Source organism: Colossoma macropomum, unplaced genomic scaffold (assembly GCF_904425465.1).
Source record: "Colossoma macropomum unplaced genomic scaffold, Colossoma_macropomum, whole genome shotgun sequence".
Classification (NCBI taxonomy): domain Eukaryota; kingdom Metazoa; phylum Chordata; class Actinopteri; order Characiformes; family Serrasalmidae; genus Colossoma; species Colossoma macropomum.
The window spans coordinates 20,876,517-20,891,320 of record NW_023494790.1 but is presented as its reverse complement, the minus strand read 5'-3'; the positions used below and the strand labels follow the sequence as shown (position 1 = coordinate 20,891,320).

The window sequence follows — 14,804 nt, the reverse complement described above, 5'->3', positions numbered from 1 at the left end:
CCTTGGCCCAACATAAACATTGCCCTTTGCCCCCACTCCCCCAAGACAAAAAGTTTGGGCACCCCTAGTTTAGGCTTTTCTGCCCACCTTCACTATTTAACCATTTACTGACTAGAATGGAGAGAAAGGGCATTTACTGTGATCACACTGAATGATCCATCTCTCACACGCTGCCTGTGCAGTGTGTGTGTTTATATGTCAGTGTGTGTGTGTGTTAGAGCGCGTGCGCGCGGGGTCTCGGGGCGGAAGAAGCCGGAGCGCGCGTGGTGTGAGGGGGCGGGTCCTGCCCCTCTCCGGGGGGAGGATGAGGAGGGCTAAAAGGGGGGGGGGTAGGTGTAAGCGGGCCTAGAAGGTAAATGTCGCAAAGCGCAGTGTCGTAAACCAGGTGCAGGGGAGGAGGGGAGGTGCAGTGGAAGGCAGGAGGGAGGGAGGGAGGGAGGTGTGTGGAGCGGAGGGGAGGTGTGGGGGCGAGAGGAGGTGACTCTCCGGCAAGCATTTACACACACACACAGCGAAAGGATCATGGCGGATGGCCCCAGGTGTAAGCGCAGAAAGCAGGCGAACCCGCGGCGAACGAGCGGTGAGTTAAAAACACACGACTCCTCTCTTTCCACCCGCCGACCTCTGTGAGCGGAGCCGCCGAGCCCCGCGTGTCTGTAACGGCAGTGCGTGTTTTCCTTTGACTCAAGTCAAACTAGTGGAAAAGTAGCGCTCGCGCTGTACCGTTATACCTGCGGACCGTTAGACGGAGCCGGTCCCTCGGTATAAAAGCAGGCGCTTTTGTTCAGCCCTTTTTCTCTCCACTCTCTGTTCTTTTTCACTTTTAAAGTCCTCCAACACTAAATCAGCACTGTCTTACTCAACATGTGTATGTTTATTTTTGTCGTTTTTTCCTCCTCTCACCGACTCAAACTTATTCGCCCTAAATGTACCTGTTTGTGGTCTACGCCCTCCCGACTTTCATACGGAGAAAACGGGGGTCGAAATGTCATCAAAATATTTGTCTGAACGTGTTTAAATGGGTGTTTTTTGCTAAACGGTGCCGTTTTTGCCCCGTGTAAACTTATCTCCAGCGGGCTGTTCCGCTATAGCCTGCGTGGTAGCAGGTAACGTTAGCTAGCGAGCTAACACTCAGTCAGTGTTGAGGAGAAACGGCACGGCTCCGGAGCGAAAATCTCTCTCAGCTTTTCACTCATTTTACACAAGTTGCACACACAGGGACTTTTCCTGAAGTCGACCTGCTCGATAAACCGACGTGTTTTCCTTTCAGAACGTAAGAAGGTGCCAGTTTTAGCCGAGCCTCAGTAACTGTATGAGAGATAACGGTGGGTTAACGGACACGCGTTGCTGCTGCATTGAAAACACATATAACAGTCGCACCCAAGACGAGCGAAAGAAGAAAAAAGTCCGCACCGTGTTTATGTCAGCCTGGAAAGTTTGTCGAAAGTTTTCGATGCAAAGTAAGGGCGTGTTTGACGCCACACGTGTTCCTTTAAGCATCTTTTAGCCCTTAAAGGAGATATATGGCAGAAGGCAACCTGTTTTTTTGTTGGCTGTAGGCTGCCACATTGCTGGCTGGCTGGGTGGTAACGGCTGAGGAGGGAAGGACTGGGAGTCCGAGTGCAGCAGCCTATATAAGGAATGCATCCATACTGATGGATCACACTCAGGCTTGGGCGAGGAGAGGCTCTTACTGCTGGACACTTAACACAGCCATTACTGAACTTGGCTTTTTTTCTGACTACTGCGCTTTTTTCTGCATGCTCTCAAAATTTGGCGTTCACGCAGCTGCAGCTGTTGGTTCTGGTTTAACTGCCTTGCTCTCACCAGCCATGCCTATTTGTTTACATTGTTTAAAGTTTTTGAGACTTAGCTCCGTGCTTTTTCTGTATTTTTGGGGTATGCAGGGTAGCCTAGACTTGTTTATAGGCTAATGCGCACGTTATTGGGAGATGTAGCGTTAGCTGAGGGATGAGTCGCTGTGCTGGCACATTTCTCCACCGTGGTCACGGTGAGGTGTTGCGTTAGTGCTCGTGCTGCTCGGCTGTTAGGTCTCCATCGTTTCCCCATAAATACTTTCTTTAAAAGTCACTCACGCCTTTACACGGGTTGCTTCGTTCTCCAGTGGTCTACTTTATGAAGCGGGTCTGCTGTGAGGGAAGCGTTTCGCGCGCCGTGTAGCGGTGCTGCTCCGCGCGCAGGCTGCGTGCACCTGATCGGAGGGAGGTAACAGCGCGGAGGGGGGGTTTGAGATAAAAAAAAAAAGAGGCACATACAGCACATAAAGCATCGCCAACACCGTGCAATCGATTTCTATGCGCTGCAGCTGAAGTCGCGGACGCAGGAGGATCGTTTTCTCAGAAAAGCGTGTGCTTTTTTCATTTTGCCAGCAGCTGGAAGGCGTCCATCGCGCCTTGCACCAAAATGTCAACTTGTGCAGGTAGAAAAAAGACGGTTTTGGTGTTTTTCGCATGCTGTCGGTCGCTCTTGGTGTCGTTTAATGTATCTGCTGCGTTTCGTGCCGGCTGATCTAACCATCATAGAGCTCGCAGAGCGCAGGAAACGTGTTGTTGCGCTGCTTTGGTTTGTTCATCCACCCTTTTACCTGCCGTTAGCGGTGAACAGAGACATGCTGGAAACGAGCGCTCGGAGGTGGAGGAGGTGTTAGCATGGTGTACTTTAGCAGTGCTGCGGTCTGGGTTCCTCCCTTGATGCTATAACTGTGTGGTTAGTGGTTAAACCGGGCAGTGGACATAGAGAGGGCTCAGGTACAGAGACGCACCTGAGCCACGCGAAACACCCGATTTAGTAGCGTTATTTAATAGACATTTAACTCTTTTTGAATCTGAATCTGATACATATATATATATATATATATATATATATATATATATATATATACACACACACACACACACGGAAAAACCCATTTTGCTGAATAAAGTCCCTTTGCGGGGAATATCGTAATGAAGTTAGTTTCATTTTGATAACGACATTGATAACAACAACAACAACAACAATAATAATAATAATAATAGTAGGCTAATAATATTTAAAAAATAAAGTTTTTGTTTTATATATTCACAACAGTATGCTTGTTGCAATATGCAAATACAACAAGCGTAAATTAAATTGGCAGCGGAACAAAGGTTGCTTGAAAGCTGAAGTGAACGTGTTCGTTTTTTACCTTATGGAGCTGAGTAAGGTACAGAATTCACTAATGACGGATTTCCATTGGCTGCTGCGGTGATTTGAAAGGCGGAGCTGACTCATACTCACCTCTTGGATTGGATGACGATGCCTGCGTCATTAACATAGGCCCCGCCCCCGCGTCTACGCCCGGAGCGCTGATGATCAGATGAATGATTAGAAGGTGGCTGTTAGTGAAATACTCCTATCAGCAGTCAGCTTCTTTTTCCTGTGGAAGTGTTTAGCTCCTCTCTAATGAAAGTCATTCATATATTTTTTTACAAACTTCACACAGTTGAAAAAGGCTTTTCTTTATTTGTATTATTTGTTTATGGAACAGTCTAATATTCATATCCACATTGACTGTTGTGGAAACCCAGTAATTTGAACTCACAGTCCTAACCCTTCACAAAAGATCAAAAATCCAGCAGGCCCATGTGATTGTAGGTTTGGTGGCCAGTGGCCTAGTGAGGAAAGCACCTCCCAAACTCTCACAAGTGGTCACAGCATGGCTGACTGAGCCTCAGGAGGTGTTCTGAGGTGTTTCAAGCTTTGTGCTGACAACTGACCATCTGACTCCCATTTGAAAACAAATCTCCCTTTAACCAATCCCAGGACTCAGTGATCATCTATTAGGCGACGTAGTTAGCTGCATATACACTAGCATTCAATGTGTTGGTTGTAGTATTGAACCAAAGTGTATCCTGAATATAACCTGTTGTTAGGTTCTGGTTAGATTATGATTCTGTATCTTGTCACAGTGCTCCCTGCCAAATGGCAGTAAGAGAAAAAAGCAGGGGGGGGGGTATTTGTCCCCTTGTGCTGAATCTCTGGCCAGAGCGAGAGCACATCTCCTGACTGAGCAGGAGGTAGCACTTAGCCACCAGGTGAAAAATCTCTGGTGTGGCCGTTGCATTGTGTGAGGGAAAGCTGTTTACCCTTATTTAGAGACTAGGGGCTGTTAGGCCACAGGTGAAGAATTTTTCAGCCAGGAGAGACTTCATTAGAGCAGACTGTGGGAGTGCAGCTTCAGGGTGTTCCTCACATACTACCAGTCTACCTGAACTTCTACAGCTGCTTCTCTCAGCTCCAAACCAGAAAGTGAAACACTTCGGACGACACGACAGAAACGGTCTCAGTGTGACTGCACATGAAACTTAATGTGACGGTGTTCATGAAACTGATGAAGTGCTTTTGATCTGGTGTCAGTATGACTGGTTCAGGAACTCTGAAGGCACAGAAGGTGCTGAGCTACCTGAGCCTTGTATTAGGCCCAAAGAGAATCGGCTGTTCAGATGTGGACTTTGTGTTTTAGAGTGAAAGGCTGAAAACTTGGATACACAAGTATTTTACGTCATTCCAATTGAAGTTTTCTGTAGAATCTGAGAGAAGCTGTCTGATAGACCGTGTTAATATGCCTTCACATAGGCATGGCGAAATAATAAAGGCATCAACAAGAACAGCAGTCTAGTTTGGATTGGAGAGCCTTGTGAAAATGACCTCAGCCGTTGCTCTGGCTTTTTCCATTCTACCACCAGCACACCTGATTTAACCTAATGAAATATTGGTTGACCACTTTTGATTAATGTTTATTTGTATTGTTTTATTGTTAGTGTTTTCCTGAGCAAATAAATGCTTACAGCTCAATATATATTTTTTCTCCAAGTAGCTTGGCGGCACAGTACTGTACACAATACTGTTCCTTCAACACCTGTCTGCTCATCTCATCTCAGACCTGTCGGCATTTGTGACCATGTGGCCTTCCCAAATCACATGACCTACCAAGCAGTCAGAAGCGCGAACCGTAGCATGGAGGTGCTAACGGTCGACGAGGCGACAGGTGTTTGTCGTTCACGGGGCAGGCACACTCATCTCTGCTCCCCTCTCTCCTTCCCTCCCTCCTCCACCTTCGCACTCGCAGGAATACCGCAGGGCAATCTGAAACCTCCCAGTTTGGAGCAGAGGAATGTGGCTGACCGGTATTAGCATGGCTAAGAAAATAAACAGGGCAGCGCTCCATGGGCGTGCTGCTCTTTGTAGTGGCTTTGCAAAATGAAGCTTATGTTTCAAAGGAACTTTAGCGAGGCTGTATGTTTTCGGTATAATTTGAGACGCTATAAAGCCTCGAATTTACACCTCTGACTCGACTGGAAACACATAATTTGACTCGATCGCTTTCAACATGGCAACCCAAACAGTTTTAAACGCACCTACGTGCACATGCCCACATTAGTTGTGAAAGAGTAATTCTGTTTACTGGCGTGTGTTTTGGAGAGCTGGTAGGTGTGGTAGGTGTTGTGGACTTTATTTGGCTAATGAATGTTCAGTTACTGCATTGGGCTGTTTCCCCACCTTAAGTCATGGAGCATGTAATCATTTAGGATTTGAAACAGTAAAAGCCAAAAACTCTTACAGCATTTGTTAAACTGCAACTTTTGAAACTGCTCTGACTTCAGGAACAGAAGTTTTAGGTCGTAACACTGTGCTCAAGAGAAGTGTGCATGTATCGCTGTGCGCGTGTGTCGCGAAGGCCGTTGGGAGTGTGTTTGGGGGGACGTTTGTGTGAGATGACATGCTGTTTGAACATTTTAAAAGCCATCTGTTAACATTTAAAGGGTCTCCCCCTGGTGTGTGCAGTCAAGCCGTGGAGGAAATTTTCATTTATCTGCCGTCTTTTGTTGACTTCCTCCACAAGTCCGTTTGAAATTGCCGAGTCAGGAAAAAGACGTCTGATGCTCCATCCCCCTGTGCCAGCCCACTTTTTTTTTTTCTTCTCTCCCCCTCTCACCTCCTCTCTCCTGGAATGTTTTTGCTCTGCTTTTCTCTCAATCTTGCTTCCTCTCTTCTAGGGCTGTCACCAACAGTTAGATTAGTAATTGCGTTATCTGCTGATTATTTTGATGACCAATTAAAAGTTTTTTTTTGGTTCTTAGAAAAGGCCAAACAATAAAAATGGACTGAACGATAACTAACTATACATTTCCTTCCAAAGATTTCAGAATACTTTACTGGAAAAGCTTAAACTATGAAGACTTTAAAATGTATACATAAAAACAAATGCTTGTATATCAGTGTATCCATGAAGCTCTGTTTCTTACTGACAGAGAGACCAGTACGAAAATATGTAGTTCCAAAACTGGATTTCATTAAAAAAAAAAAAAAGACATAGAGAAAATGGGAATCTGTGCAAGATCTGATAGACCTCCAAAACTGCCACCTTTGGATAAACAGCACTTAAAGCGTTGAGAGACAGAGACACTCTTCCTTCAGATCTGAAAAAATCCATTCTTCCACTATGAGAAGACAGTTCAACACTGTGGGTCTGAAAGAATGCGTAGCTGTCAAGAAGCTGTTACTGAGAAAAAGAACAAAAGCCTGACCACTCTAGAGGCCAGACCTCAGCGTCATTACATGTGTGTGGGATTACTTGGATAGCAGATACATGAGAAGCAGAAAAAGCAACCAACTTCTGAGACTGAACTGAGGTGTGGAAAAATATCCCTGCAGAAAAACCGAAAGCAAATCACCTGAGAAGATTGGCTTTGTAATGTGTACTTTTCTGATAATTATGTTTCCTGAACTGAATGAAGGATCGCTGTCTTTTGCACAGTACAAAATATATTGATTTTAATCAAATAATGGAGACACCCCTTGACCCATCTCTTCTCTCCTCCATTCTGACACAGTAGCAAGGCGATGCTGAGTGACCTTTGCCATGGGCGTCCATGCATTGCCTCAAGTATGACTTCACTTTCTCCCCCTGTGCCATTGTGAGGCGTCCAGCGTAACAAATTGGCTGTGTGTTAAGGCTCTCAGCGCGCACACACTCACTCGCACACACAAACGGACTGTGGCTGGATCTCGGCTTGGGGCTGGCTCTGTTTTTCTCCCATACTTACTGCCTTACCCCATTCAGTCCACCCCCTCCAGGGCAGCTCAGGCCCACCCCCCCGTATGGAGGTCAGGTGGGGGAGGGCCTGCAGGAGGCAGGGGGTCAGTTTTTTGGAGGCCTGCTGAGGTCTCATTGAAGGCCTGTTGTAAACTGGCAGGCTAACTCCTCTCTCTTCCTGCATTTTGCATAACAACATGGACACCCTCTCGAGAAAGGCCAGAGTGTGAGAATGTGTGAGTCCGCGTTTGTGCAGGAGTGCGTATGTGAGAGCGCTGAGCGCGTAAATAAGAGCACGTTGGACGAAGTTCAGTTTTGTGTTTGGATGTTTGCGTATCACTCCTTGTTTTGACTCTCTTTAGGGTTTCAGAGAAGGAAACGGGCACCTTTTGTTTTGTTAATTAGTGTTGCTGAAAAGGCCAGAAAGGGAAACGGGCCTCAACAAAGTAAGCATTTCTCCTTCGCCTAAGGCTAAAGCAATACACATTAGGCTACAATAGAGCTTAGATAGTCAGAATGATGTAAAGCTAAGTTAACGCACCACAATAGCCAAGTATATGCGCAAGAACCCTGCTGCAGGAAGGGCTAATATCAGGCACTGCTTTAGTTCCTCTGTGTAGAGGAATTGGGGCTGCCAAAGTGTTTTTGGAGGTGAATAGCACTCCAACCTTGCCTGTATTTTACGAATAGGGATTAATGATTAGCCCCGTTTCGGCTCTCATGGACGAGGAGTAAGAAACTGTGCAAGAAAAGAGCTTTATTTCTCTTTCTCTCTTCCACATTCCGTCTCTCTCTCTCTACCTCTCTCTCTCTCTCTCGCTCTTCTACAAAAGGGCCCAAGTCTCATGAACCCCCTTTTAGCTGTGCATGGTCGTGCTTTATTGGCCGATGTGTGTGTTTGTGCGTGTGTGTGTGTGTGTGTGTGTGTGAGAATGCTTAAGTGAGCTATTGTGTATTAAGGCTTTAGAGAAGTGGAGAGAAAGGGGTCTCACTACCTATGCAGTGGGCCACTGGCGGCCATAGAGAAGGCTCAGCGGCGGAAGAAAAGCTCTATTGAAAAAGTGCGGAGAGGGGAGGAACACTCTTTCTCTCTCTGCCTGTGGGAAACTACTGCCCATGCCGGGACGCCCATTTGCATATGACCCATTCGCCGCAGCAAGGGAGTCTGGAATATGGAGGTGTCCTGGTGTTTGTGGTGTTTGTGTGGGTTGCTGCGTGTGCACACGTGCATATGAGGCTAGTTTGTCATTTTTTTCCTGCCTGGTTTGTTTTGAATGTGTCTTTATGTTGGGCTGCAACAACCAGGCAGCAAAGTCAGTTAGTTGTTGATGTCAGTTCTTGATAAAACATTGACAAATTGTGTACTTAAAGAGCCCATCTCATGGAAAATCTCACTTTATCTGACTTTTTTTAAATAAAAGTTTGATGTAGAATATAAATGTTGTTAAAGTTTTAAGACACTCTCTTCACTCCCCATTCCATACAGTCCATATATGTAAACTTAGCTGCAAAAACAGCCTTTTTTGAATTCATTGTTTTTGTGATGTCACAAAACCAACACATTTACAAATATATTTGCCTGTTACTTTACGTGAGTTTAACCCCGCCCATTGACGTTGATGTTATACAGAATTATTCTCTCTGCTTGGACTGCTTTGTGAAAGACACACAATGCAAGGCAGCCGATCAGAACAATTAAATCAGTTACCTTTATCAATCCTAAAAGTACAGTAATCAAAACAGCCTTTTTAGCGCTGAAGGATAAAGAGACGTTGGAAAATGGTCATGGAAAAAATAATTATGATTGTTTTTGGTACATAAACCCAGACAGGATATCATAATGGAAAAAAAAGCAAAACATCAAAATAATTAAAGAAATTGGCCTTTAAAAACAAAAGCACTCTGTAACGATCTATAACAGGGGTGGCAAACTGCGGTCCTGGAGGGCCGGGGTCCAGCACAGTTTGGGGATTTCCCTGCTCAAACACTCCTACTAAACAGGGCAATTAATAGATCCGTTGAATCAGTTGTGTTCAGAATAGAAAAATGTCACCCCAATCATTAACGTTCATGTGATCATTCTTCGTGTTGTTGCACAATGAGAAGACATTGCTTGTTGCACAAATGGAACTTTGAATGATGGTGAATGTATGACATGAGCGAAGTGTGAGGAGGATTAGAGAAATAGTTGTTTGCAGCTGTACATTGATCTCTTTCACAGGCCTGAAAAGTATTTTGGTTTGTCTGTGAGACTGGGCGTCTCTGATTAGCGACAGAGGGTCGAGTATAAACAGCAGAGAGGTGAGATTGAAGTGCAGGCATTGAACTCGGGGTGATGAGTGTCAGCAGTGTTCTGAGGACAGAAGTATTCTAGGTGTCTGGATAGGGGAGGGGAACACACTCAGCCGTAGTGACAACCTGAGATGGCAAGTGATTAGTAACACACACACACACATTAACAGATTGAGAAGCAGTGGCAAATAATTGGTCGTATATATGCTCACTACAGCTTAAATCAGGTGTGAATTTTTTGGCCTGACAAAGATTTGTCCATATCTGACCCGACCCAAACCATATCATCGACCTTTGAGTCCTGACCTGAGCCTGGCCAAGTTTTGTCCGCACCTGACCCGACACAAACCACATCATCACGTTTTAACTCTGATCAAGAAAATTCTGTCCAAAACTGACCTGAACCAACCCATCATCATCCAAAGACGTGATCATTAGATCACAGAAAAAAATATATGTGTAAAATAATGTGATATAATAAATCAGTGAGCTGTTAAAATTAAATTCTGCTTTAATGAATTTATATATCAAACAATGCTTTTGAACAATATCCCAAAAGTTTTAGTCTGGATAAACTTTCCGTAATTCACTTTATTTCCTGTGCATCCATTTTCTAATGAGCGTGGGCCTTGTGGGTGTTGGTGCTTACATTCATGGGTGGGTAACTCCAGCATGCCTCATTAAAAAAGTTTTGAGGGAATGAAAGTGGAGAGAGGAGAAAAACTGAGGCAGGGTAAAATCTGGTAATATTGGGAGGCAGGCTGTGAGACCCCGAACGTCAAATTTAAACCCAAACCTGACATTTACGTGGAAAATGACATCTGAACTCAGCCGATCCTGTTGCGAGCAGTTGGATCCTGCTGGGTTCAGACAAATATTTCAAGCACTAGAGTGCACACAGGTGATGGTGAACAGAAGCAGGTTGGTGTGTGTGAGAAAGTCACCTCCCCAGAATAGCAGCAGCCATTCATAGTCTTTCACAAGTGTTAGTGCCTGAACACACAAGCACCAGCAGACTCTCGACTGTGTGTATGTATTTGTATGTGTGTATGTGCGCACAGTGTTTTACCAGTATTGCAGTGCGTTGTCATTCCTGTACTCTGTTTGCATAAGAGATAGAGAGAGAGAGAGAGAGAGAGAGAGGGATAAGGACAGAGAGAGAGAGCATGTGAGTTTACCTGTATAGAGCTATGTTTAGTTCAGTTCAGTTCTGAATAGCTTTACCGGATGACTGTGTCATGTACTGTGTTGCCAAAACACTGGAACAGTAACAATAACAATAACAACAAGCACTATGCAAATAATAACAACAATAATTAATATAAATATAATAATTACATTATTATTTTTATCATTATATTTATACTAATTAGCAAACTAATGATATATTTGTAATTATTTTTCATACGTGTGTCGTGTTGGGGGTCCGTAGGATGGGGTGTGGAGGTTGTATTCTTTCCTGTGTAAACTCTCTCTCCTCCACTCTGCTGTCAGTGTGACTCATACAGACAGGTGTGTGAGGTGCATTACCTCATCTAATACAGTCTGCCCTCTCTCAGAGTGTGTATACCTATGCAGCCAAGGTCACAGGGTCAGTGCCACACCGCACAGGAAATTAAGACTTCACTCCTCTCCCTCATCTCTCTCTCTCTCTCTCCCTCCCTCTCTCTCTCTCTCTCTCTCTCCCTCTCTCTGTCTCTCTCCTAAGGGATGATATTAAGTTTGTGTGTGTACACCTGTCTAAATGATTCTGTTCTTGGGCTGACAGTTTAAGTGGTATACTCTTGAGGGGAGATGTGTGTGTGTGTGTGTGTGTGTGTGTGTCTGTGTGTGTGTGTGTGTACACCTGTTGGGCTCTTTTTTTATTGAGCACACCTGAGAGAGTAAGTAATTGCCCGTTGTGAGGGGTAATTTAGCGCACGTCTGTTTTGCAGATACACTCACTGTTTTTAATAATGTTTCCAGGGACTGAGCTTCAGCGCTGAACAAGTCCCTGAAGGAATCTCTCTCTTCTCCTCTCTCTCTCAGTTTGTGTTTGCTCTCTTTGTCTTGCTCTATCTTTCGCTGGCTCCATCTCTCCTACTGTCTTGTTCTCTCTCTTTCTTTCCCTCTGTTTTGTTCAGTCTCACTTTCTCTCCCCCGCCTTGCTCTCTCTTTCGCTCTATCCCTCTCTCCCTTTCTCTCTCTCACTCTCTATATTTCTTTATGTCTGTGTCTCTGTCTAAATATCTCTTTCTCTCTGTCTGTCTCTCTTTCACACCCCTCAAAACAAGTAATGGAACGGTGTTCCTCACCAGAACGTGTTTATTCAGTAAGCACAGTTGTTCTCTCTCTCTCTCTCTCTCTCTCTCTTTTTTTTTCTTTCTTTCTTTCTTTCTTTCTTTCTTTCTTTCTTTCTTTCTTTCCTTCTCCCCCTCTCTGCTGTCAGTGGAGCGGTAAATGAAAGCCCTTTTGCCACCTTGCTGTACGGACCGTGCCAGGATGAGTCCTTGGCACACAGTTATCAGCGCTCGGCCTGTTGTCTCTTATCTCAACCTCAGGCTACAAAGAGAGTCAGTAAAAAAAAAAAAACTCACCAAACAAACATATCTCGGCATCATACATGTCTTGCCCAGGCTACAGTTTTTGTTTTCTTTCTCTTGGCTTAAATAAATAAATAAATAAATAAATAGGCCATGCTTTTCTCCAGTTACGGGAGTCAGCATGTGTGAGGATAGAAATAACATGGATACATAAACAAGGCTTTCCAATGTTGCAGTACTGCTTAAAGGAATACTCCATCTTTTTGCAGCGTGTTCTCTGTCTGCTCTTTCTGCGAAGTGCCATTCGATCACAGGCTACAATATCAGTTTGTCTCCCTGTACTTAGTAAAAGAACAGAAAACCTGTTGACTGAAGCAGCTATTATGAGTGTTTTGTAAAGGTCTAACAATTCATAATTCAATCCACCGCCACCCCATCTCCTCCCTGCTCCTCAGTCCTACATCAGGCCTTCTACAGCTATGAGGGGGTTCTGGCCTTCTAGCTACAGGCAGAAGCTGCCCAGAACTCCAGCCTAAGTTCTCAGAGTTCTTGAAGGCAGAAAGAAACACTAAACAAAAGCCGCTCTTTGACGTGCTGTTATGTTAGTCCCAGGCTAATGCACTAGCCATTAGCTAACACTAGCCACAATACAGTGTGATGTAATATGCAACGTTGTATTGATACATATCTAGTTTTTTAATTCAATGTTTTCTACAGATAAATGCTTTGAAAAGATTGTCTTTTGTGTGCAGACAGAGATTAGATTGAAAATACTGGAATATTCCTTTATTCAGGTGATGGAATAATAAAAAAAATCAATTCTTCGTGATTTTTTTCTTGTTAATGTCCAGTGCAATCTGTTTAAGAATAAGGATTGATAATAATAAAGTGAAGAGTGTGGTGATTACGGTGGCAGTGCACAGTGTTGCTAGTTGCAGGCTCTGCTGTGCTGTATGAATAGAGCTCTTACAGAGCGGAGGAGCAGAGCTGATACAGTAATATATCACAGTGATGTATGAAATGTCAGGGGAGCTGCAGCTTTACTCTCCACTTCTGAGCAGACGTGTTACCTTTTGTCTAGAAACCAAAAAGGGCATTCTCCTTTAATAATCTCTCACTATCAGAGACCCCCGGAGCAGTAAGTGTGTGTGTGTGTGTGTGTGTGTGTGTGTGTGTCCTCGACTCTCTGGCTCCCCGGAGGGCTGAGTGTGTGAGTAAAATCTTAGGTCAGACTGTGATCAGAGGATGCAGACACTGCTGTGGAAGAAACACTTAGTCACTTTGTGTGTGTGTGTGTGTGTGTGTATGTGTGTGTGTGTGTGTGTGTTAGTCACATAGTGTGTGGCTCGCTGCTACGCTGAATGTCAGAAACAGTAAACATCTTGAGAGGCTTGATGAGGGCAAAAAAAGAATAGCCTGAAAGAAAAGTGAAAAAAAAAATGCTGAATAGGCCATACACCGCCTCGGACATGAGAGAAAGTGAGAGAGAGAGAGAGAGAGAGAGTGAGAGAGAGAGAGAGAGAGAGAGAGAGGGGAGAAATAAAGGGTGATAGAGGGAGAACAGAGAGCAAAGAAAGAGAGAGAGGTAGAGAGATAGAGTAAGACAGAAGGAGATGAAGAAAGAGAGAACATAGAGAAAGGGAGATCATAAGAAGGAGGAAGAAAGAGAGACAGGTAGAGGGAGAGATAGGGACTAAGAAGGAGAAGGAGAAAAAGAGAGAACATAGACAGAGGGAGGGTGTAAGAAGGAGAAGGCAGATGGAGAGAGATAGAGAGAGTAAGAAGGAAAAGAAAGAAAGAGAGAGAGGGTGAAAGAAAGAACAGTGTGAGAGAAAACAGGATGGCCAAAGAGAGCAAGGTAGACAAGGAGAGAGAGAAAGAGAGAGAGAGAGAGAGAGAGAGACAGAGAGACACAGAGAGAGAAAGACAAAAACAGAAAGAGAGGAAGAGAGTTATAGGGAGAGGAAGGGAAAAAAAGAGACCCCTGTTGCATTTAGCAGTCACTCGTTTATACTCTTACCATTTCATCACTCTATTTTTATCGTTCTAGTTTGAGGTGAAGAAAGAGAGAGAACATAGAGAAAGGGAGATCATAAGAAGGAGGAAGAAAGAGAGACAGGTAAAGGGAGAGATAGGGACTAAGAAGGAGAAGGAGAAAGAGAGAGAACATAGACAGAGGGAGGGTGTAAGAAGGAGGAAGAAAGAGAGGCAGATGGAGAGAGATAGAGAGTGTAAGAAGGAAAAGAAAGAAAGAGAGAGGGTGAAAGAAAGAACAGTGTGAGAGAAAACAGGATGGCCAAAGAGAGCAAGGTAGACAAGGAGAGAGAGAAAGAGAGAGAGAGAGAGACAGAGAGAGACAGAGAGAGAAAGACAAAAACAGAAAGAGAGGAAGAGAGTTATAGGGAGAGGAAGGGAAAAAAAGAGACCCCTGTTGCATTTAGCAGTCACTCGTTTATACTCTTACCATTTCATCACTCTATTTTTATCGTTCTGGTTTGATTGAAGTTACATATTATTGCCTCCTTTCTTCTTCCTGTCTTTCATACGTGCACTGAGTCATATTTGGGTCTAATTGTAAACAGGTGTAACGTCCTGTGTTTGGCTTTTTCAGTGACACACCCTGACGAGAGGGTCCATACCAAAGGGAATTATTCATGGCCATGGCTGTGTGGCTGTGCGTGTTTACGGTGTGTTGGCTGTGTTGCTGTCATGTTATGATGGATGTGCTTGGGAGGTGTTCAGTAAATTGTTTGTTCGTGCTATAGAGCTCCATATGTTAGAGCTGCTCCCCACAGGCTCTCTCTGATGTCATGTGCTAAATAGCTCACCAAGAATTTCTCACCTTCAACACTAGCTAATTAGTCTGGAGGCCAGTGTGACTTTAACCCCCTCTTACCTTATGTACCGTCAGC

At 44.4% G+C, this 14,804-nt stretch overlaps 1 protein-coding gene across 1 annotated transcript in view; it reads left to right on the top strand.

Moving 5' to 3' along the window:
• The first annotated feature begins 431 nt into the window (after positions 1-431).
• Positions 432-14,804, top strand: part of zeb1b (zinc finger E-box binding homeobox 1b) — an 86,306-nt gene continuing 71,933 nt past the window's right edge. The window contains exon 1 of the mRNA XM_036572489.1: positions 432-580. Coding sequence (XP_036428382.1) covers positions 523-580 — 58 coding nt within the window. The 5' untranslated portion in view covers positions 432-522. The remainder of the gene's footprint in view (positions 581-14,804) is intronic.